Below are 22,982 nucleotides of genomic sequence, written 5' to 3'. Positions count from 1 at the left end.
TCCTCATTTTTTTTTTTAAAGGAAACAAGCAGTTTTGAGGCTTGAATTGAACTGATTAAACTAAAAAAAAATTAAAAATAAATAAGGAAAGAAGGCTACCTATTTATTTTAAGAGAATTAGCTCAATTTTGCAGTTTTATTTTAGAGGTGATTGTTAGTTCCCAGCATGCTTTGCATATGGCTGGATATGGAGAGTAAATTTTGAAATTAAATGCTCTTTTATGTGTTTTTGAGTGAAGGGAAACATCTATTAATGTTTAATGTTCAGTTATGTTTGACATTTGAAAGAGTTTCTGTTACATTGAAGAGTAGAGCTTATGGTTATGGATACTACTCCTAGAAAACATTAAGCCTTGTTCAATGAGCAGTAGCTTTGCTAGTGCTAGTGCTAGTGCAGTACTTTCCAGTATTTCTCAAGTATTTTCCTACTTGAGCTGTTTGGCTATATACAGTCTTTTAAATGTACAAAATCACTCAAAATCACAGACTTTTGAGAATCAACTTAAAATAAATGAGCACATTTCACAAATTATATGAAATTCATTGTGTCATAGATTAATTAATTTAGGAGATTTTACAAGATTTATTCAGGTAGATTCGATTAAAAAAAAAAAAAAAAAATCAAGCCTTAAAAACTACTCAGAAATATTAAGTGTAAAATTGTTACCATAATTTTTTAAGCTTGTGACATCATAACTTCTGAACAAAGATGAATAAAAAACATAATATAGTTGATGATGAAAATATTTAATTACAGATATGCAATATTTCTTTATTTCTTTTTTTTTTTTTCATTGTGGGGCATTAATTTACAAATCATGGTGATTTGATATTTAAAAAAGTATATTATTTCCATATTAAGTATGCTAAAGTGCACTTATTTTTCACCAGGGTAAAAACATACTGCATTAACAGCATTTGGGGACTGCAATTTCTATGTTTGTATTTTTAAGCAATGATCATTTAGTTCACATGCAACATGCAACATTTCACCTGCAATTTCTGAATTTAAAACAAATGCAGTTTCATGCAGTTTGTACAATTCAACATTCTTTCATGCTTTAAAGGTTTTTGTCATTAACATTTCCGTATGTGTTTAAATTTATTTTTGCAATTCTCTCTGGTGCTGATAGTGGTGCATAAATCACAAGGCAGGATTAACTGGTCCAAAAAACTAAATGTTTTGTGGCAGAGGTTTTATATTTTGATTGAGGATCTGGGAGTACACTCATACAAAGCAAAAAATGGTACATAAAAGGTTTCATATATAAAATACAGTCCAAACTTAAGTTAATTAATCAGAATAATAAAGCCACTTGGCACTTACAAAAAAAGGATCAGAACATACTTTCTTGCTCAGTAGTACTTAATGTGTGACTGATCATAAAATCATAAAACACTACTTTTGTGTCTCTGTGCCCGTGGATAGTTAGAACTGATTTGATAGTGTGCAGAACCCTCAATCATTTCCAATCTGTTTAAACAAAATGCTGTATGGTCACTGATTAATGCTGTATTTGAGCTCCTCAGTATGGCTCTGATTTCAGACTCCTGTACAGACAGCAGGTGAAAAACATGCCGACAATCTGAAAGGGCACACAAGAAAAGAAAAGCCCAATATTAATACATTTCCAAACAATATCATAAATGCACATACAGTCATGGCAAAAATAATACATTTTTATTGTGTATGTCGACACCTACATGGGTCAGTCCTGCCTGATCTATTGGCTAAATGTTTAAGTGCAACACATTGAATCAAAGCATCACCACACTGTCTAACCTTCTGAATAAGAAAAAGTATCATGTTTGGGTATGTTCTCTCTAGAACATTCTGACAGGCAAGAAACTTAGGAGTCAAGACATTTGAACCACCAACTATCCAATGCACCCCACCCCTTCAATTTCCTTTTGACACTGAACGTGTTTGTGAATATACCCAACAGGGGATGAACGCATCCTTAATGTGCTTGTGATTCACTGTAGCTGCTTCATGTAGATGTTCACAAAATGACACTTGGGAGACTTCTGGGATGATTGTTTGAGCTCAAAATTTAAACATGTTGTTTGTCACTAAAGCAAACCAACTGATTTTATCTTTACAGTGCACTTTGGCCTTCTGCTTTCGATTCTTTAAAACAGTCAGATGTCCAACAATGTTCCTTCTGAAATGTATCAGAGTACCTTTTGCTCACGTGGCAAAAGGAATCATGCAAACATGTAATGCTCATAAAACTTAACCTTGGTTCAGTCCTTGTGGGTTGAACAACTTTGTGTTGGGCTTCTAGACTAAGTTTCATACTAAACAAAGAAAAGAATATGGATGTCATTTTCATTACTATCTTTGGTTACTTTTTGACCCAAACAGGTATTGAATAAACTATTTTTTATTTTTTTACTGTATTGAAAGCAACAACTATGGTTTTCACAACAATCACAACAGTTGGGGGATAATAAATAACAAAAGGTTCATCTGCTAAGTATTTGAATATGCAGCTTTATTTTCTTCTAATAAGTGCATAAATAGATGCTAAAAATCTTTGCACATATTTTCCCCCACTAACAGATTTTGTTAGTATGACTGCCACTCCACTGTAATGCAATCTAAGAATTAAGATGTTCTACACTCTTTTAATCCTATACGTATACACACAACTCAAAGAGTCTTTATACAGGGATTATGTGTCTACAAAACTCCTTTGTAAATGCAAAATCAAGTTACTAAAGCCTGGAATACACTACACGACTTTTAAAATCTGAACAGATTTTTAAAACACTAGGCATCATACACTTACCGACTATGTAAATAGTGACAAAGGAAAACTGGGCATCATACACTACGCAACTGAAGATCATACACTACCAGACTTTAAAGTTTTTCCGATCACAACAAACTCACGCAGAAATGTGCGCCTTGTTGCTAGGAGACGCATGACAAATGAAAACATGTGTGTTCTAAAATCGGCTGAAAATATCAAACATGTTTGATATCCTCCAACTGGATGGAGTCAAAGTCTGAAGCTAAAAAATCGAAGTCTGTGACCATCATACACCAAGCGATTTTCTGTGGAATCTGTCAGCTGTAATCTGCAGACTCAACCTCAATCCTCAACTAGCGTCAACTTGTTCAGATCGTCCAAAATCGGGGGGAAATTGGGGCAAAAATCGCGTAGTGTATTCCAGGCTTAAGAAACTTATGAGAAAAATGCCATTTACAAAAAAAACAAAAAAACAAACAATCTACTGTGAATGTTTATAAATTTTGTTTTTAAATGACTTTTTAAATTTAATTTATTTTACTCCACTAGATTTTGTAATTTATTTACACCATAAAACTGCCCATGCGGGTTGAGAGATCCATAAGTAAGGAAAACAAGTGTGGCTCTAAAGAGAGAGCCATAAAAAGTGCCCATGCATGCTTTTAATTTCACATTTAAATTTTAAATATAGCAGCATTTTAAACATAGTTAGCATATTTAACTACATGACAAAAGATGAAAACAACACTTTTTGGGGGTGCTTTGGCTGACCTGCACGCAAGCTATGCCTACGCCCACTGCACCAATGATCTGCAGGTGATTCAGAATGAAGTTCTCCAGCTTTGTGATGCAGCCACCCTGAAAATAAAAACAATGGGACAAAGCAAAGATCAAGAGTATTTTAAGTATTAGGTTTTATGTAAAATATTTATGTGAAGGTATAGGTTATATGTTTATATGACTCATATTTTATGTTTATATATATCTAGATTCATATATGCATACAAATGTAGCAGTGGTCCTGTGAGGCACAGCATTTTGTTCTTTTGTATGTTCCCACATACAGAGTAAATGAGAAAACTCACTTGAACCTTAACAATTGTACTTGAAACGTAAAATTTGTTTCTGAAACAATGAAATGATTCTCTCTCTCTTATGAACACAAACACACACACACACACACAAAGATCAAACTACGGTTTAAAAATGTGGAACAAACAGTTGTTAACCTTAAGTTAGTTTTTAACCTAGTGGCATCAGTTACTAAAAAAATGTTCCATAAGAGCAAACGCTCCATACACACGACTGGTTTAGTGTTGAAAAAGATAATTACAGCAGTAACACAAATATCACCAGCAAATTACTCAAGGTGGGTACTTTGAACAAAGATAACTTCAAGTAGAAAAAAAAATTTTAATTGCTGGCCAGTCCCTATAACCTGTAACATTTTTCATCTCATATGCCTTTCATGGGCATATCCCTTGCTTGTTATATTCACTGTACTGCTTCATATGGCTCTGGAAACTCTTATTGACTTGGGGCAAGATTTACTATACAGGGCAAATTAGGGCGATTCCAAAACAGCGCTGATGGGTGTGAAAATTTCTGCAGGTGATTTACTGACAACACGTAATTAAAAAACACAGACATCTTATTTGCATATAGACCAATGCAATATACCATGCGCAGCACAAATTAGTGTAGTCACAAATAAGCAGAGCCGATGCTCATCAGGTGCAGGTGATCTATTTATGACATAGCCTCAAAACAGTTTAAAACATGCTTTTTTGGGGGGCATTAAAATAATGGTGCAAATACCAGTAATTTGACGAGCGCAAACGTTAGTAAATCACATTGCGTGATTCCTTTTAATACTCTCCTACCATTAATTTTGCGTCTGAAAGGGAATCTTCTGCAAATTAATATTCAATAGGTTCAGGCATAAAAATAACTGTGTCCACGCCTTTTCAGCTCTAATTCTTCAATGTGCATCTTTAGTAAATCCTGACAGTAGTATTTTAACGCCAAAAGATAAGTAAATATTAGTAAATATGGCCCTTAAAGCCTTTTCACACTGAACGCGAAAATTCACAGTGAATGTTCAGTGTGATGATGCTTTTGAATCAAAACAATAGATCTCTATAGGGCTATTCACAGCAGGTGCGATCATTTGTGGCGTGAAAAAGTGAGTATCATCCAGTATCTCAAAATATTCAAATATTTCATAAGATCAATCAAAAAAAGGATTTGCAAAACAGAAAAGTTCAAGTTCTTTAAAGTATGTTCATTTATGCACTCAATACTTGGTCGGGGCTCCTTTAGCACAAATTACAGCATCAGTGAGGTGTGGCATGGAAGCGATCAGCCTGTGGCACTGCTGGGGCACTATTGAGCCTTCAGCTCGTCTGTATTGTTGGATCGACTGTTTCTCATCTTTCTCTTCAAAATATCCCATAGATTCCATATGGTGTTCAGGTCAGGCATGTTGGCTGGCCAATTAAGCACAGTAATATCATGGTCAGCAAACCACTTGGAAGTGGTTTTGGCACTGTGGGCAGGTGCTAAAGTTCTGCTGGAAATCAGCATCTCCATAAAGCTTGTCAGCAGATGAAAGCATAAAGTGCTCCAAAATCTCCTAGTAGATAGGTGCATTGACTTTGGACTTGATAAAACACAATGGACCAACACCCCAAATCATCACTGACTTCGGAAACTTCACAATGGACTTTAAGCAGCTTGGATTCTGTGCCTCTGCAGTCTTCCTCCAGACTCCAGACCTTGATTTCCAAATGGAATGCAAAATTTACTTTTATCTGAAAAGAGGACTTTGGACCACTGAACAAAAGTCCAGTTATTTTTCTCCTTAGCCCAGCTAAGACGGACATCTGACGTTGTTTCGGTTTCAGAAGTGGCTTGGTAGCCCTTTTCCTGAAGATTCCACCAAGAGTGTGGTGACTCTTGATGCACTGAGACCAGCTTCAGTCGACTCCTTGTGAAGCTCTCCCAAGTGTTTGAATCAGCTTTGCTTGACAGTATTCTCAAGCTTGCGGTCATCCCTGTTGCTTGTGCACCTTTTCCTACCCAATTTCTTTCTTACAGTCAACTTTTCATTTAATTGCTTAGATACAGCACTCTGTGAACAGCCACCCCTTTCAGTAATGACCTTCTGTGACGTATCTTCTTTGTGGAGGGTGTCAATGATTGTCTTCTGGACCATTGCCAAGTCAGCAGTCTTCCCCATTATTGTGGTTTCAAAGAACAAGAGATATCCAGAATTTATACTGTAGGGATGGTCATTTAATGAAACTCAAATGTAAATATAAGTATACATACATATAAGTACAGTATGTAAGTATAAATATTCTAATATTTTGAGATACTGGATTTTTGACTTTCATCATCTGTAAGCTCTCATCATCAAAATAAAAAAAAAAACAAACAAAAAAAAAACATTTGAAATGTTTTACTTCACATGTAATGAAGCTAGAATATATGAAAGCTTCACTTTTTGAAATAAGTTAAAACAAAAAAAAATATATAACTTTTTCAAGATGTTCTATTTTTTTGAGATGCACCTGTATATTGAGCAGCGGCCCATATATGAGATACAAAGCTGAGGAAATTTACATTGCTTGTCGGTGCCACCTAGCATGCAGGCGTGAATTAGCAGAATTCAGGCGTGAATTCGCGGTAAGTGTGAAACGGCCTTTAGACTGTTAGTTTTTGTCAGCATAATTATTTTTTCTAATACTCAGTGGTTTCTTGGTCCATAGTTCTTAACAGATGACTAGTTCATACAAAACACATTCTTCATTCAGAACACATTCTTCTAGACCACAGCTATATTCTCCAATCCCATTTCTCAGCTCCACCAGCAGATGATCAGTTAATACATATCTTTCTCTCTAGTATAATGACACTCTCTTTAGGAAAATATTTGATAATTTATGATTTTATTATTGCTAATATCCGATAAATCGCCCAGCCCTAAGGGCTGGGCGATTTATCGGATATTAGCAATAATATAACAATAATTATGACTACCATGTAAAATTTGAAAATATCGTGAATATTGAATATTTCAAATTCAAGCATACTTTCCCAAAAGAACGCACCGAACGTCCAATATTAGTCCCCTTAAATATTACCACGCAAGAGACGTGAGGTAGCTTTCATTAGTGTGGTTGCCAGATATCAAGAGTTCAAAACCCCGAATCAGAGCTTCCCTGTTACAAGGATACATTTTCTGCCCGGTGTTTTGTTTATTTTAAGCAATCTGGCAACCATGCGCATGTGCTTGCTCCTCATTGTGGAATCGCCGCTGCCGATGATCTGAAATCACCGACAAACAAGCTGGAGTTTAGCGATCAAAATGAAAGTGTCACTCAACCAGTCTGTGTTCTGTCATGAGATCTCGACTGTATTGTTTGCGATTGTGATCGCTGAACAAATGCCCTTTCTCAACCGCTGTTGTTTGAGAAACATAGGCTATTGCAATTTGGAATTACTATTAGGAATTTCACTGTTATAATATTTTTTCATTTGTTTTACCAGTTTTCATAATATAGACATAGAGAGTGCATAAGTCTTTGGTTTTAATTGAGATATATATATATATATACAGTAAGCCTATAATGAATCAGTACACTAGATGAGTTAAAATAAACCATGTATGAGTCCACATTCTATTGATTTGTGTTCATGGTGGTGGATCATCCATAAGGCACATTTCCCCAAATTTACAAAATTAGCTAAGAAATACCTGCGTTCCAACAACTAGCTCTCCATTTGAGAGGGTTTTTAGTGCCTGTGGGAACATAGTTTCATGCCAAAGAGCTTCTCTTAAACCAGAGACAGTTGACAGATTTGTGTTCGTAGCTAAAAACTTGTAAAAAAAAATTAATAATAATAATAATAATAATAATAATACTTATCCCAGTTTAATTATTTCCCCCCACTTGCACAGTGTAAATTGTCAATTGCATGCACTAAAAAAAGTTGACAGAATGCATGTTCTGTCTTTGTTTTGCATTACTTCAGTTACATATACATGTGTTCATTTAATAAAAAGCAGTAAGTGATCACTTGGTTTAGATTTATTTTTTAAATGCTTAAATTTGCACAAAAAAAAAATTGTATTTACTTTGTAACAATAGCTGTTCTATCTAAATTGTTTTTGTTGTTTTTTTTTTAATGGGGGCAAAATTTTGAAAATATTGAGATATCAAATTTTTTTTATATATCGCCCAGCCCTACTATGTATGAGTGGTGGGTATACATATAAGTATACAAAGCCTAGAATGTAGAACGTTTTCTTGGGAAATAGTTATAGCAATTGTATGGTTCAATGTGAGAAAGTGCCTTTATTATCCAACAGAACAACCAGAAACAACTTCACCTTTTGTTCAGTGCAAGGATGTAATTTGTGGTACACTCACCTCTACTTTATAGATATTTGAGGGGTGAGCTCTCCGACCACACAGCTTAATGACTGGGCTCTTACAGCAGCTGTCAGGGACCAACCGACTATCAGCCTCACGAGAGCGGATCCAAACACTCTCCACCCAATCAGACGAGCTGTTACTGCCACAGCACTTGAACTGACAGAAACAAAAGCAATACTTAGCTAATTGTAGGAATAACTTTTAATGAATTAATGTTAAAAGAACATTGTTGTTCCAAATGTACACTGGTCAAGGATCACTTGTTTGTAGAAGAGAGATGAGTAAGTAAATTAGTAAATGTTTTGTCAGCCAGCTGGCGCATACAGTGGTATAGCTGATACTCCTGAGAAGGTACTAGATTATAAGGGTCCATTAGTTTGCATATAGTCGGATGGCCTCTTTTTAGAGTACAGCTCTACATTGTCCATTAGAAACCTCACATGGCTGAATGAAACTATGCAAAATAACTTGGGTAAAGAGCTTCTGATGTGGAGGCAAATGTAAAGATTGCAGCAGCATCCTTTAAAGGGATAGTTCACCCAAAAAATGTAAATTCTGTCATCATTTACTCACCTTCAAGTAGTTCCGAACCTGTATGTATTTCTTTGTTCTGCCGATCACAGAGGAAGATATTTTGAAGAAAGTTTGCAACCAGGCTGTTTTGGGACACCATTGACTTCCATAGTAGGAAAAAAAATACTATGGAAGTCTATGGTTCCCCAGAACTGCTCTGTTTCCCACATTCTTCAGAATATCTTCCTTTGTGTTCAGCAGAACAAAGACATTCATACAGGTTTGGAACTACTTGAGAGTGAGTAAATGATGACAGAATTTTCATTTTTGGGTGAACTATCCCTTTAAGGTCAACACAGGGAACAGGCAAAAACTTTGTCCAAAGAGGAAGGGGAAACATTGCTCAGTCTGCTTATTACTGAAGCAGCATCCCCCCTCTACACAGACCTTGTGGTGCAGCTTGCTGAGGTGCAAACTCTTAGGGCTGTGAGTGCATAACTTCTAGTAATGTACAACAAAGACGAAATACACTTTTTAAATAGAACAAGTTGCCTATCACTTCCTTCCATTGGGGGAGGGGGGCACTAGTTAAGTACACGCACAACCTTAGATGTTATACTACAGCATACTCCAGTCACTCATCTATCCTCTATTATGAGGTCTGCTATGACTGATGTTTCACTGGAGGATGGAGATGTCTCATACTGTAAAATGTGAAAATCACCTACAGGGGCAGAACATGGCACATAGACCAGTGAGGAGTTCAGGGAAAAAACAAAGTGCAATGGGATTCAGTGGACAACTCTGCGGTTAAGTCTTCGTCGTAAGTTGTCCTCTATCAGTAGTTTTATCCTCACCTCACTGGTCCATAGGTGTCAAATTACTTATAACCAGGTCAACAAAATCACTATACTATACAAAATCACTATTGTAGAGGTGATTTTTTTCAGTTTAACATGTAAAAAATATTTAACGCAGGGTCGGGCTAGGTTTGGACACCCCACTCAAAACTGCTAAAGAATTGTGTTTATTCAGATGCAGAGCGTCTTTACAAGCACATCAAACGGGACACTTTTCAGACGCGCGCTCCAACTTCACCTCAGCGCCAGGCGCGAGTCAAACGAGCACGGAAATGGTACTGGTGATGATGAGCTTCAGTAGAATATCAGTGAACTGCGGTCAGATGAGATATTTTCAGGCCATATGTCAGTAAAAACAAATCTTCCTGTCTTGTCAGCCGTTAAACTGTGCTCGTAGCACGTGAACAGTATTTGAAACTACAAGTATGCAATGTCATAGTTATGTCGTTAGTTAAGTTATGAAGTTACAAAAGAAAGCGGCCTTAAAACTGTGCAAGCAAGTATTTATTTTTTTATTATTTATGATTTATGAGTCACATTCAAAGCAGTGTCAGGTCCGCATCAAGTTCAGCAGCGGCAGTTTTTAAAGTAGCAGCCAAAATAACCTAATAACCAGTTGCTGTGATGTCTGTTAATCAAAGAGCAAAATTAAAAAGAGGAAATCAATAACTTCTGTAGTTTTAAGCTTTATCTCTTTTTATTTAGAATTTAGTGTTTGATAACTTTATTAAATTAGGCTATATTTTCTTGCTGAAGGGCACAGGTATGACATTTATTATAATGGGGTTATGTGAAGATTGTTTTAAATTCACTTAAATTAGAAGTTTTTTTTAATTTTTTTTTTTAAGTCTAATAATTGTTAAATTGATAGCTCTCAATTATACTGTAATGTTGAAAGGCTATAGTCAACGGTTAAATATTAGGAAAAAAATCTGTGGGATTTTGAATGTGTTCTGAATGTGGGATTAAATCGCAATTAATTGAAAAAAATAACAGAAAAAATGTGCGACTAATTAGTTTTATTTATTTTATTTTTTTATCGATTGACAGCATTAGTTTATTGTAATAAGAGTTAGACACAAAAACTATACAACTTTCAGAGGTCTAATGTATTGATATCTGTGCATAAATACTGCCAGTCTGCTGTTTCTTTATTTTCTTGTGTGGCAGGTATGTGTGTAAATGTAGTTTTAGAAACACTGTCTGGATTTTAAATGACAACATGACTAAATGACATGTAAGAAATGTTCAAATAAAGTTTTGAAAACGTTTCATAAAATGGTAAACCTCACATTTCAGCCTTGAAATAAGGAAAAGGGTTAAGTCAAACTGATAATTGATTAATAAATAATTATATGTATTTTATCTGCTCCATAAATAATTCTAGATACCTCATTTGAATTGTTCGAATGTGTAGAATCCACACAAATTGTTTTTCATCAACAGTTCAAAATTTACAGCAGGGCATGCAAATTTGGTCCGTATTTTTATTTTTATTTTTTGGCCAGACAAAAACTGCACACAGGCTAAATGTAAATGTAACTCTCTGTAAATCCACTCTCTTACTTTGGGAGGCACTTTTGGAACAGTAGGATTAGAGCTGTTTCCCGTAACCTCCGTTGACAAAACAGCATTGCGATTAAAACACTACTTTATTAGGTAAGATGAAAACAAAATGCCTTTGAATCTTTTCTGAAGACAACCAGAACATTCAGAGGCACATTCATATAATTGATTTAGGGACGCTCATTTTAACTGGTTAACTGTTAACCGACTGTAAGAATTTTGATAGATTAATACAATCAGTTAAATGGTTTAAAAGTCATTTATTTTTCAGTAATTTATCAAAATATTTTAAAAGGTTTGCTGCATGGTTAAAATATGCTACGCGTATAAAAAAAAAAATATAGCCTAAGTCTCGTATAAGTCTCATTTTATTATTTCATTCAGAAATAGGCCTAATGCCAACATTAAATGTTTACAAATATTAAAATAAACACTGTAAACATAGCTAGGCTATTTTAGTTCCCCTAACTCCACAACAAATCCTTTAAATTTAACAGTATTTAGAAAAGAACAAGAATTAAAAATATAAGAAGCTATAAACGACAAGCCAAAATGAATTTAGGCTAAAACGAAACTGAAACCAACGTTGGGTCTCTCATTCGACAGAGAATCAAATGTTTCCGTATTCGAGATCAATATACACGTAAAACTAAATGTTTTACATCACGGCGGTACGGTGATAACGCTTAATGGCACAGATTTGACTACATATTTAAACTGAGCAATGTGGGTTTTTTTATATGTTTGACTGAATATATTTTATTATGATAATGAACAGGCTGCATTGTCAAGATAGCAATGCTTAACTGTGTGTGCGCATGCGGTGCTAGCGCAATCACTTGATCTTTTTCATTCTAACAGTGGAAGCAAATACTCCTTTTAGTCAAAGATAATCGGAATTGTAAAAGGTTTGCTTTTATTTCTGTACATTCACAATAAAAACAAATATTTGCGCTTTTGTAAAATAGGCCTAAAGAAAAATAGGATGCTGCTTTTCTGCCGTCTTGGTTTCCTTTCGCGCACCACAAAAATGAACCGAAACTCTGGATAGGCTACCTGTTGCACAATTTTTTCTTTTGTTTTCTTAATTTATTATTTAGCCCAAGTAAAAATATATTTATCGTATAGGCCTATTTATTGTTTTATATATATAGCCTAGCTTTATTTTGTTTTTCTCCGCTCGCAAAAGCGCTGCAGGTGCGTGATGTGATATGACCATGTGAAGCCTCATGTTCTGTTGTTTGCTGCTTTGTGCGCATGTAAAATTAATCCCCGTAAAACAAATGTAAGTATTTTTAATGGGTCACAGACACTTATCCTTTCAAATTTATTTCAATTCTAATTGAAAATAATCTTGTTGGTTAAATAACAGTCTCACGTGCGCACAGCATGTAGAGTAGTTTCGTTTTGTGTGAAAACATGCCGGGAAAGCTGGGAGGTTTTAAAAGAGTGCTAGGGGAATTATACAATTGAATATACGAATGAATCAATTTAGGGATGTTCATTTCGGTTAATATCTCCTAACCGACAACCGACGCTCGTTAACAGGTTATTAACCATTAAAACTGCTTTATGCTGGACAGTTTATTTATCGTGAGTTGTTCAAATCATAATGTTAACATTTGAGTTATGTGAGAGTTATAAGAACTCTCAAAGGGGGGAAATGTAGGAATACAAATTCAAGAATCTTTTTTAAGATCTGTCTTGCCATAACACCACATACACTGAACAAAATTATAAAAGCAACACTTTTGTTTTTGCCCCCATTTTTCATGAGCTGAACTCAAAGATCAAAGACTTTTCTATGTACACAAAAGGCCTATTTCTCTCAAATACTGTTCACAAATCTGTCTAAATCTGTGTTAGTGAGCACTTCTCCTTTGCTGAGATACTCCATCCACCGCACAGGTGTGGCATATCAAGATGCTGATTAGACAGCATGATTATTGCACAGGTGTGCCTTAGGCTGGCCACAATAAAAGGCCACTCTAAAATGTGCAGTTTTATCACACAGCACAATGCCACAGATGTCGCAAGTTTTGAGTCGTGACCGACTTGAGTGGGCAATTGCTCACATTCGATGGCGTCTGGCACTTTGGAGAGGTGTTCTCTTCACTGTACAGGTTAGATGGCAGACAGCGTGTATGGCGTTGTGTGGGTGAGCGGTTTGCTGATGTCAGCGTTGTGGATCGAGTGGCCCATGGTGGCGGTGGGGTTATGGTATGGGCAGGCGTATGTTATGGACAACGAACACAGGTGCATTTTATTGATGGCATTTTGAATGCACAGAGATACCGTGACGAGATCCTGAGGCCCATTGTTGTGCCATTCATCCATGACCATCACCTCATGTTGCAGCATGATAATGCACTGCCCCATTTTGCAAGGATCTGTACACAATTCTTGGAAGCTGAAAACATCCCAGTTCTTGCATGGCCAGCATACTCACCGGACATGTCACCCATTGAGCATGTTTGGGATGCTCTGGATCGGCGTATACGACGGCGTGTTCCAGTTCCTGCCAATATCCAGCAACTTTGCACAGCCATTGAAGAGGAAGAGCCCCCCCCCCCCCAACAGTAAAACTGCACATTTTAGAGTGGCTTTTTATTGTGGCCAGCCTAAGGCACACCTGTGCAATAATCATGCTGTCTAATCAGCATCTTGATATGCCATACCTGTGAGGTGGATGGAGTATCTCAGCTAAGGAGAAGTGCTCAGTAACACAGATTTAGACAGATTTGTGAACAATATTTGAGAGAATAGGCCTTTTTTTGTACATAGAAAAAGTCTTAGATCTTTGAGTTCAGCTCATGAAAAATGGGGGGGAAATCAAAAGTGTTGCGTTTATAATTTTGTTCAGTGTAAAAAGCTAAAGTGATGTACATTGCATTTAGCATTTAGGTTGAAGACCATGGCATCAGACAAATGATTCTGTTAAGCAAAGTGTCTAGTAGAAGGTCTCTATCAGTTACTGTTCTCCAAATATTTAAAGTTAAACAAGGTTAATAACTTAAACTATTACCTCTTGTCTGTGATGGCTCTTGGTGCCTCTGCCCCATTCTTTAAAGTTGTAGCCATTAATAAGTATAGGTGTGGATGTCTCTTTATCTTGATGATAAAATATCTGTTTGGACTGGGCCTGGTGAAACTCCAGAATCTGGGCGTATTCCTCCAAATCCTTCCACATTTACATACTGTGATTTAGGTCATGACTTAAGTACTTGACCTCCACTTCCCTTAGTTGGATTACAGTGCCAAACAGCACATTCTCAATAAATAATTCTGCTGAAGATACACCAGAGTCTCCCAGTCTTCGCTTCTGAGTTGCCTACACCCAACATGTAAGTAAATAGTAAATGACAAATGCATTATAGCAAAAAGACAGTTGTCTCACCTCCTGCTGTAGTTTGTCCACAGCCTTCGTTACATGCTCATGCTCAGGCTGATGATATTTCTGAACCATGGTCTCCCTCAAGTTCCCCTTCAGTTCCTCATTCAGCTAAAATATTCACAAAGCATGACAATGAAAGACACAAATGCATAGCAAACAATGAATGAAAGAACAAGTAACTAACCTGCTGGTAATAAATGTAGGCCAAAACTCCAGCCAGGATCTCCAGCAGGAAAATACACAGCAGTAAAACAAAATACTGACAATAGGAAGAGAGAGACAATGCATATTAAACCACTTATACTCACTGAAAAAATATAACTTGAATAAGCTGACGATGATAAATTGTATTGATAACTTGTAAATAATAATAATAATAATAATAATAATAATAATAACAACAACAACAACAACAACAACAAGCACCCCAAGTCAGATTCCCAGTGAAATGCTTTCCGACAGCAAATGCGTTTTTGAGTTTGATATCAATAATATCAGAAAGACGATTGGCACATCTTCAAGTTATGCAGAGGTCACACAGATTCGACCGCAATTTCAAAAAGAAGTAACTATGTCTGTTTTTTAAACAATTGATAGCAAAATTTTGGAAGAAATAGTACAGCATCTTAAATCGTCAACCTGCTATCTTGACACACTCCCCACATCTTTTTTCAAAAGTGTGCTTTACTGTTTAGAAGCTGATCTCTTAAAAATGGTGAATGCCTCACTTCATTTTGCGACTTTTCCAAACTCCCTGAAAACTGCAGTTGTTAAGCCCCTTATGAAAAAGCGCAATCTTGATAACACCATATTGGAGCAACTACAGACCAATATCAAATCTTCCTTTCATAGGTAAGATTATTGAAAAGGTAGTTTTTAAATCAGCAGAACAACTACTTAAACTCAAATGGATACCTGGACAATTTTCAATCTGGTTTTCGAGCGCATCACAGTACAGAGACAGCACTCATTAGGATAATAAATTATATTTGCTTTAATTCTGATTCTACTAGATCTTAGTGCTGCGTTTCACACTGTCGATCATAACATTCTACTAGAAAGACTGGAAAACTGGGTCGGCTTTCTGGGATGGTACTCAAATGGTTCAGGTCATACTTTTTATTATGCGAGTATAGGAGAGCATAATTCTAGGCGGACATCCATGACATGCGGAGTTCCACAAGGTTCAATTCTTGCACCGCTCTTGTTTAGCCTGTATATGCTCCCACTAAGTCAAATAATGAGAAAGAACCAAATTGCCTATCACAGCTATGCTGATGATACTCAGATTCACCTAGACTTATTTCCAAATGACTACAGCCCCATTGACTCCCTCTGCCAATGCATTAATGAAATTAACAGTTGGATGTGCCAGAACTTTCTTCAGTTAAACAAGGAGAAAACTGAAGTCATTGCATTTGGAAACAAAGATGAAGTTCTCAAGGTGAATGCATACCTTTACTCTAGAGGTCAAACAACCAAAAATCTAAAAAGTCAAAAATCTTGTGGTGATTCAGGAGACAGACCTTAGTTTCAGTAGTCATGTCAAATCAGTAACTAAATCAGCATTCTATCATCTCAAAAACATTGCAAGAATTAGATGTTTTGTTTCCAGTCAAGACTTGGAGAAACTTGTCAATGCCTTTATCACAAGCAGGGTGGATTATTGTAATAGTCTGCTCACCGGCCTTCCAAAGAAGACCATTAGACAGCTACAGCTCATCCAGAACGCTGCTGCCAGGATTCTGACTAGAACCAGAAAATCTGAGCATATCACACCAGTTCTCAGGTCCTTACACTGGCTTCCAGTTACATTTAGGATTGATTTTAAAGTACTTTTACTCATTTACAAATCACTCAATGGCCTAGGACCTAAATACATTGCAGATATGCTCACTGAATATAAACCTAACAGACCACTCAGATCATTAGGATCGAGTCAGTTAGAAATACCAAGGGTTCATACAAAACAAGGGGAGTCCACTTTTAGCTATTATCCTGCCCGCAGTTGGAACTAGCTTCCAGAAGAGATCAGATGTGCTAAAACATTAGCCACATTTAAATCCAGACTCAAAACTCATCTGCTTAGCTGTGCATTTGTTGAATGAGCACTGTGCTACGTCCGAACTAACTGCACTGTATTTTATGTATAATCATTTTTATTTCTAACTGTTCTAAATTCATTTTAAATAAATTTTTTAATAATTCTAAACGTTTTTAAATTTCTGGTTTTATTGTTGTGATTATTTCTTTTATGATTATTTTACTTCCTTTTATGTAAAGCACTTTGAATTACCATTGTATATGAAATGTGCTATATAAATAAACTTGCCTTGCCTAATAATAAAATTACAAAAAAATACTGTTGACAAGATTAAAATGAGGAAAAATAACAGTGCTAAGATTATTAATAAAACAGCATTTTCATCTTTATTTTTTAGCTCAAATGTCACAGAATCTAATGGACAGCATCAAAGGACACATTTATGCTGCCTTCAAAAATGGATTTGAGGAGCCCTGCTTTAGCGGCACTTACATGAAAATATATCTGATAATTATATGCAAGATCCAAATAAGCAGTTTTGGTACATCAATAAATAAATACCCTTTTTATAATGAGGAGGATAGTTTAAGCTTTGAAACTTGCATATTGTTTTAATGGTACAAATATCTCTTATACCTATGTAAAAAGACGAAGGAAAATTAGATTTCTCATGTCATGACCCCTTTAAGCACTTCAAACTAACTCATACAGTGCCATTACAGGTGCATCTCAATAAATTAGAATGTCATGGAAAAGTTTATTTCCATTTTTTTATTTAGTTCCATTAGTTTAATTTACATTTATTTCAGTAATTCAACTCAAATTGTGAAACTCGTGAAAGTAGTGACTGAAGTAGTTTCAGTCTTTGGTTCTTTTAATTGTGATGATTTTGGCTCACATTTAACAAAAACCCACCAATTCACTATCTCAACAAATTAGAGTACTTCATAAGATCAATTAAAAAATAAAAATTTTTAGTGAATGTTCATTTACTGTATATATACACTCAATACTTGGTAGGGGCTCCTTTTGCTTTAATTACTGCCTCAATTCGGCGTGGCATGGAGGTGATCAGTTTGTGGCACTGCTGAGGTGGTATGGAAACCCAGGTTTCTTTGACAGTGGCCTTCAGCTCATCTGCATTTTTTGGTCTCTTGTTTCTCATTTTCCTCTTGACAATATCCCATGGATTCTCTATAGGGTTCAGGTCTGGTGAGTTTGCTGGCCAGTCAAGCACACCAACACCATGGTCATTTAACCAACTTTTGGTGCTTTTGGCAGTGTGGGCAGGTGCCAAATCCTGCTGGAAAATGAAATCAGCATCTTTAAAAAGCTGGTCAGCAGAAGGAAGCATGAAGTGCTCTAAAATTTCTTGGTAAACGGGTGCAGTCACTTTGGTTTTCAAAAAACACAATGGACCAACACCAGCAAATGACATTGCACCCCAAATCATCACAGACTGTGTAAACTTAACACTGGACTTCAAGCAACTTGGGCTATGAGCTTCTCCACCCTTCCTCCAGACTCCAGGACCTTGGTTTCCAAGAAGAGTGAGTTGAGACAGACAAGACAATGGCAGAAGAGTTTCAAAACAAAATGTAAAAGGGCCTGTTTTAAAAATATTTTGGATTTTGAAAAGCCTATTGACCTGCCATTTATCTAAGGTGATATTGGAAGTTTTTTTTAACAGATCGTTTCTCATTTATTTGGTTCTACAGTATTTGCTGAGTTTTATTTTATTTAAACTGTGTAATTTTTTCCCATTATTTTCCATAAAGGTGTATGCAGTCCGAGCCTCCAAACTTTCTTAATCGTTTTGCTATTAAACATTCTACGTTTTATAACTATTTGTTCCTCAGGCTTTACTGATTTTCAGTTTTGTATACTTATTTAAAATTCGTAAGTTCTTTATTATTTTATATTAGGCATAGCATATGGTGTATTTTTATTTGTTTTGTTAATAAAAGTTATATGTTCTACGTTGAATTTTGTTGAATTGATGCCGAATTGCCATTAATTTAAAAGTGAAAGTAAAATGTGCATGGTGCTTTTAAGCAAAGGAAAGTGGGGAAACTCAAATGAACTAAAAACAAACAACTGCTTGACGCCAAATTGGCGCTAATTTGAAAGTGAAAGTAAAACGTGGACGGAGCTTTTACAAGCCATTTAAAACTGAAGGAAAGCGAGGAAAGAGGGAAAACTCAAACGACCTCCCACCACGGTGATACCGGTATTACCAGTGTTGTCACACGTCGATTAACCGGTGGGAAAATTTCCTCACCGTCACAACCCTAATTCAGAGACCAAATATAATTTTTTATATTTTTTACTAGTGGGTGCAGGATACTATAGTTCATTTATGTAAGTGAGGAAAGCAAAATTAATTAAACTGACATATTGTACCCAAAAATTCTTCATACAGCGGACTACCAATAAAATTGATACAAATTTGGAAACAAAAATTATTCTAAACTGCTAGCAACTCTTAGCAGTAGCAGCCAGAGGGTTAATAATACTGTAAAATAAACTAAACTAAATTACTATCATCACTCAAAATACTGTATGCTAAAGGAAATCATTATTATTTATTGTAAAGTTACATTAGTATTTTAGCAAAAAATGTTATAAAACATTATTTTATCATATGTTTAGAGGGAGCAAGGGCAGATAACAATACAGCCTTATGAAAATTAAAACAGATACCATTTTTCAGAACCGATCCAATACCAAAAATTCTGAGTACTGGCCAATACCGATACCAACACTTTTTTTAATAAACGTAGAATTTCTATACCTCAGTGTGATGACCTGATCATAACTGTTTTGTGTGTTAAACACAAAAGTGTGTTTAAATACAGACAACTTCATTTTAAAGAAAAATAACAAATGAAAAAACATATACAGTAAAATCATAATCTATGACAAAAATATTATAAACTAGATTAGTGGATAATTCAGTAGCAAAAGTTATTCTAGAAAAATCAAGAGTGCACAATATTTTTATAAAATCTAAACATTTAGTGAAATAACATTTAGTGGGGAACAAATAAAAGTGAATAAGTGTAGGACTAAATCTGGTAAAATGGTACACATTGCTCTTTGTAACATTGTAAAATACATTAATGAAAATCAAGTAAATCTTTATATATAAATATATACTATACAATTAAAAGACATTTCTTTTAAATGTATCGCACAGTAATGGAGGCAACAACATACGATAGGACCAATGTTGGGTGTAATTAGTAACTGCAATTTAATTACTTTTCCCTGGAAAAGTAAAGTAAGGGATTGCTCTTAATTTTTTTATGTAAATTAATTACAGTTACTTCTTATGCAATTGAACTTAATACTGTGTATAGACTGTAGAACATTCATATAAAATACAATAGTGGATTTAACAAAAATGTAACATCTAACCTTTATGCATGCTTTTTATGTACCCCTCTCACTTCAAATACTTTGGTGACTTAAGAATATTGGTAACACTTTAGTGTCTATTTCTCACCATTAAGTTGGTTATTAGCATGAATATTACTGAGATATTGGCAGTGTATTATTACTTTAGTGAAGTAGTTGCTAAATTTAAGAATTGGGTAGGATTAAGGATTTAGAATGAAGTCTTCATTCCTACAGTATCCGTAAACGCCGATTGAGTGTCGCACAACTCTGACTGAAATTCAGTGACGTCAAGGCTGTAATGTGATTGGTTATTACAGCACACATGATCCAAGTTAGCCGTTACACTTTCTCCAATAGTAAGTAATACAGACCCTCTTATCTCCCTATAGTAAGATAATCTCTGGCTCCGCATAGAAGAGTTCAAATCATAACGGGAAGATATATTGATGCATAGTATATTAAATCTGTGCAATAGTTTATTGAGCCTTCTCTATTAACAGTTTTAAATGTCAGTTACTGTGCTCTTGGAGAGAGTTTCATTGTCTTGACTGTAACCGAACGCAACACGCATGCTGAATGGAGGATGACAGACAGCCGCAGCTGAGAGTAGAGTTTACGTCAACTTGAATTTAATGACTTAAATATTTATCTGTACCTCACACTGAACTATGGAACAGCTTCAGAACACTTAAATAAATATATTATAGTGCATGAGAACTCTATGGTGCTTTATAATGTTTTTGTGCTTTTTGTGGGGCTTAACAATAACACAGAATAGTATACGCACAATATCGGATTTTGATCGATCTTGTCTGATACGCGATCCGGCAGAAAATGCCAGTATCGGAGCCAATACCGATACGGAGTATTGGATCGGTGCATCCCTAGGACTCATGATGTAATTTTTATTGTACTAATTTTGACATTTAGGCAATTTAAAAAAAATATAGCTAGTTTTGTTAAATCTATAGTAGGCCTATTTAAATCATTTTAAGATAAAACAACAAACACATGGTCATAATGTGCAGGGTTCCAGACAAAACAAAAGCCATTGGCTCCTATAAGAAAAACATTAGGTGCCAAAAATGTTTTAGGTGCCACAGAATAAACGTTTTATTTTAATATTTTTTAACAATTTAACATTTCAGTCATACTGTCCTGTGTTTATGTCTCATCTTTTCATGGCTTTATCAGCATTTTAATCCATCTTGTAGATGTCCTGGGAACTAAGGTTCACTTAAAGTGGAAAGAAAGCACAAAGCTTATTGTGATAAGCTAGTGTGCAACAAATAATTTGAAGTCCATGCAATTAACAGAACACAGCCAGGGCCGTAGCTGGGGTTTGCGGGTCCTGGTGCAGGTTGTACAGGGCCCTGTTTGAAATTGTGTAAATAGCACAAATAAATAAATAGACAAAGATACAAATTAAACAGTGCTTAAGTTTTTTCAAGTTCATAGGTGTCCAGGTACAGAAACCATATAAATCAAATGTAAAATTGTAACGGGGCTGACGAGACGCGAGACGTGCGGATCCAAGTGCAAGCTTTTATTTACAGGCATGGTCGAAACAATGGCAAACAGGTATGGCAGGGACAAGACAAAGAGTAAACCTAGGGCAAGCGTGGGTCGACGATCGGCGAACAGTATCCAATGGGCAAGGCAGAGAGATAATCCAGGGAACACGGGCTAGAATCCAATAGGGGTGCAAACAGTGTCCAAACGGCAAGGCAAGGGTTAATCCAGGGAACACGGGCTAGAAACAAACATGGGAGAACAGGCAAGACTAAGACAACAAAGTGGGCTCCGTAGTAGCTATCGCTAGGAGAGGGATAAGTGCATACAATACTCGGCAGAGAGGGAGAGAAATTCCAAGGCTTATAAAGAGTGTCTGATTGGATACAGCTGTGCGCGTGTGATCAGGTGAGTGTGTGATTAGTGAGATGGCTGATGGGAAATGCAGTCCATTGTGATGTGTGGTGTGAAAGTCAATATGATGGCAGGGCGACCTCTTGTTGCAGTCGGACAGAAGAGCAGGCCCAGGATTAGTAACAAAAATAGCATTGCATAGTCTTCACTCTATAAATTAAATATAGATTAATTCTTGTTAAAACTACAAAGTAATTCAGTCAAGAGCAGTAAGTGATTTTCTCTTATTTAATTTCTTGGATTAACATTAAGGACACCGACAGCAACTAGTAAATTAGGTGCGGTCACTTTAAGAGACAAAGCATACAATATAATGATACACGTTCAATTTCTGTCTCAACTGTTTACTTTCACTTAAGACATAACCGACAATTTTTTTTTTTTTTTTCAAGGATAGTTGCAAACTATTGTGACAATTTTGTATGTATTTGTCGGTTCAATAGCAAGAAGAGGCAAAACTCAATTCGGTGTTCAAGTGCTGTGAGACGTGTCTCTCTTGTGTACATGCGCACAGAACACAACGCGGGTGCTGAATTAAGCTTTTTGTGTTTGTATGTTTAAACTGGCGAGGTGTACAGTCATGGCCAAAAATATCGGCACCCTTGGTAAATATGATCAAAGAAGGCTGTGAAAATTAATCTGCATTGTTAATTCTTTTGAACTTTTATTTTAAAAATTCACAAAAATCTAACCTTTCATTGGATAAGAATTTAAAATGGGGGGGAAATATAATTATGAAATAAATGTTTTTCTCTAATACACATTGGCCACAATTAGCAGCACCCTTTTATTCAATACTTTTTGAAATCTCCATTTGCCAGTTTAACCGCTCTAAATTTTCTCCTATAATGCCTGATGAGGTTAGAGAACACCTGTCAAGAGATCAGAGACCATTACTTCATCCAGAATCACTCCAGGCCCTTTAGATTCCCAGCTCCATGTTCGTGCTTCTTCTCTTCAGTTCACCCCACTCATTTTCTATAGGGTTCAGGTCAGAGGACTGGAATGGCCATAGCAGAAGCTTAGTTCCACTTGTGTCGTTCACTTCGGCGATGTGTCGAGTGTACGACACTA

The 22,982-nt window shown here is 35.8% G+C and overlaps 1 protein-coding gene across 3 annotated transcripts in view; it reads right to left on the bottom strand.

Moving 5' to 3' along the window:
• Positions 1-726: 726 nt before the first annotated feature.
• cd151l (CD151 antigen, like) overlaps positions 727-22,982 on the bottom strand; it is a 47,979-nt gene continuing 25,723 nt past the window's right edge. For all 3 annotated transcript variants that reach the window (XM_058752266.1, XM_058752264.1, XM_058752265.1), the window contains 5 exons: positions 14,721-14,795; positions 14,540-14,644; positions 8,198-8,359; positions 3,531-3,617; positions 727-1,586 (listed from right to left, as the gene is read on the bottom strand). In XM_058752266.1, coding sequence (XP_058608249.1) covers positions 1,527-1,586; positions 3,531-3,617; positions 8,198-8,359; positions 14,540-14,644; positions 14,721-14,795 — 489 coding nt within the window. In that variant the 3' untranslated portion in view covers positions 727-1,526. The remainder of the gene's footprint in view (positions 1,587-3,530; positions 3,618-8,197; positions 8,360-14,539; positions 14,645-14,720; positions 14,796-22,982) is intronic.

This window comes from Onychostoma macrolepis, chromosome 18, assembly GCF_012432095.1.
Source record: "Onychostoma macrolepis isolate SWU-2019 chromosome 18, ASM1243209v1, whole genome shotgun sequence".
Classification (NCBI taxonomy): Eukaryota; Metazoa; Chordata; class Actinopteri; order Cypriniformes; family Cyprinidae; genus Onychostoma; species Onychostoma macrolepis.
The sequence above is the reverse complement of the archived record's forward strand: the minus strand, read 5'-3'. Positions and strand labels throughout refer to the sequence as shown.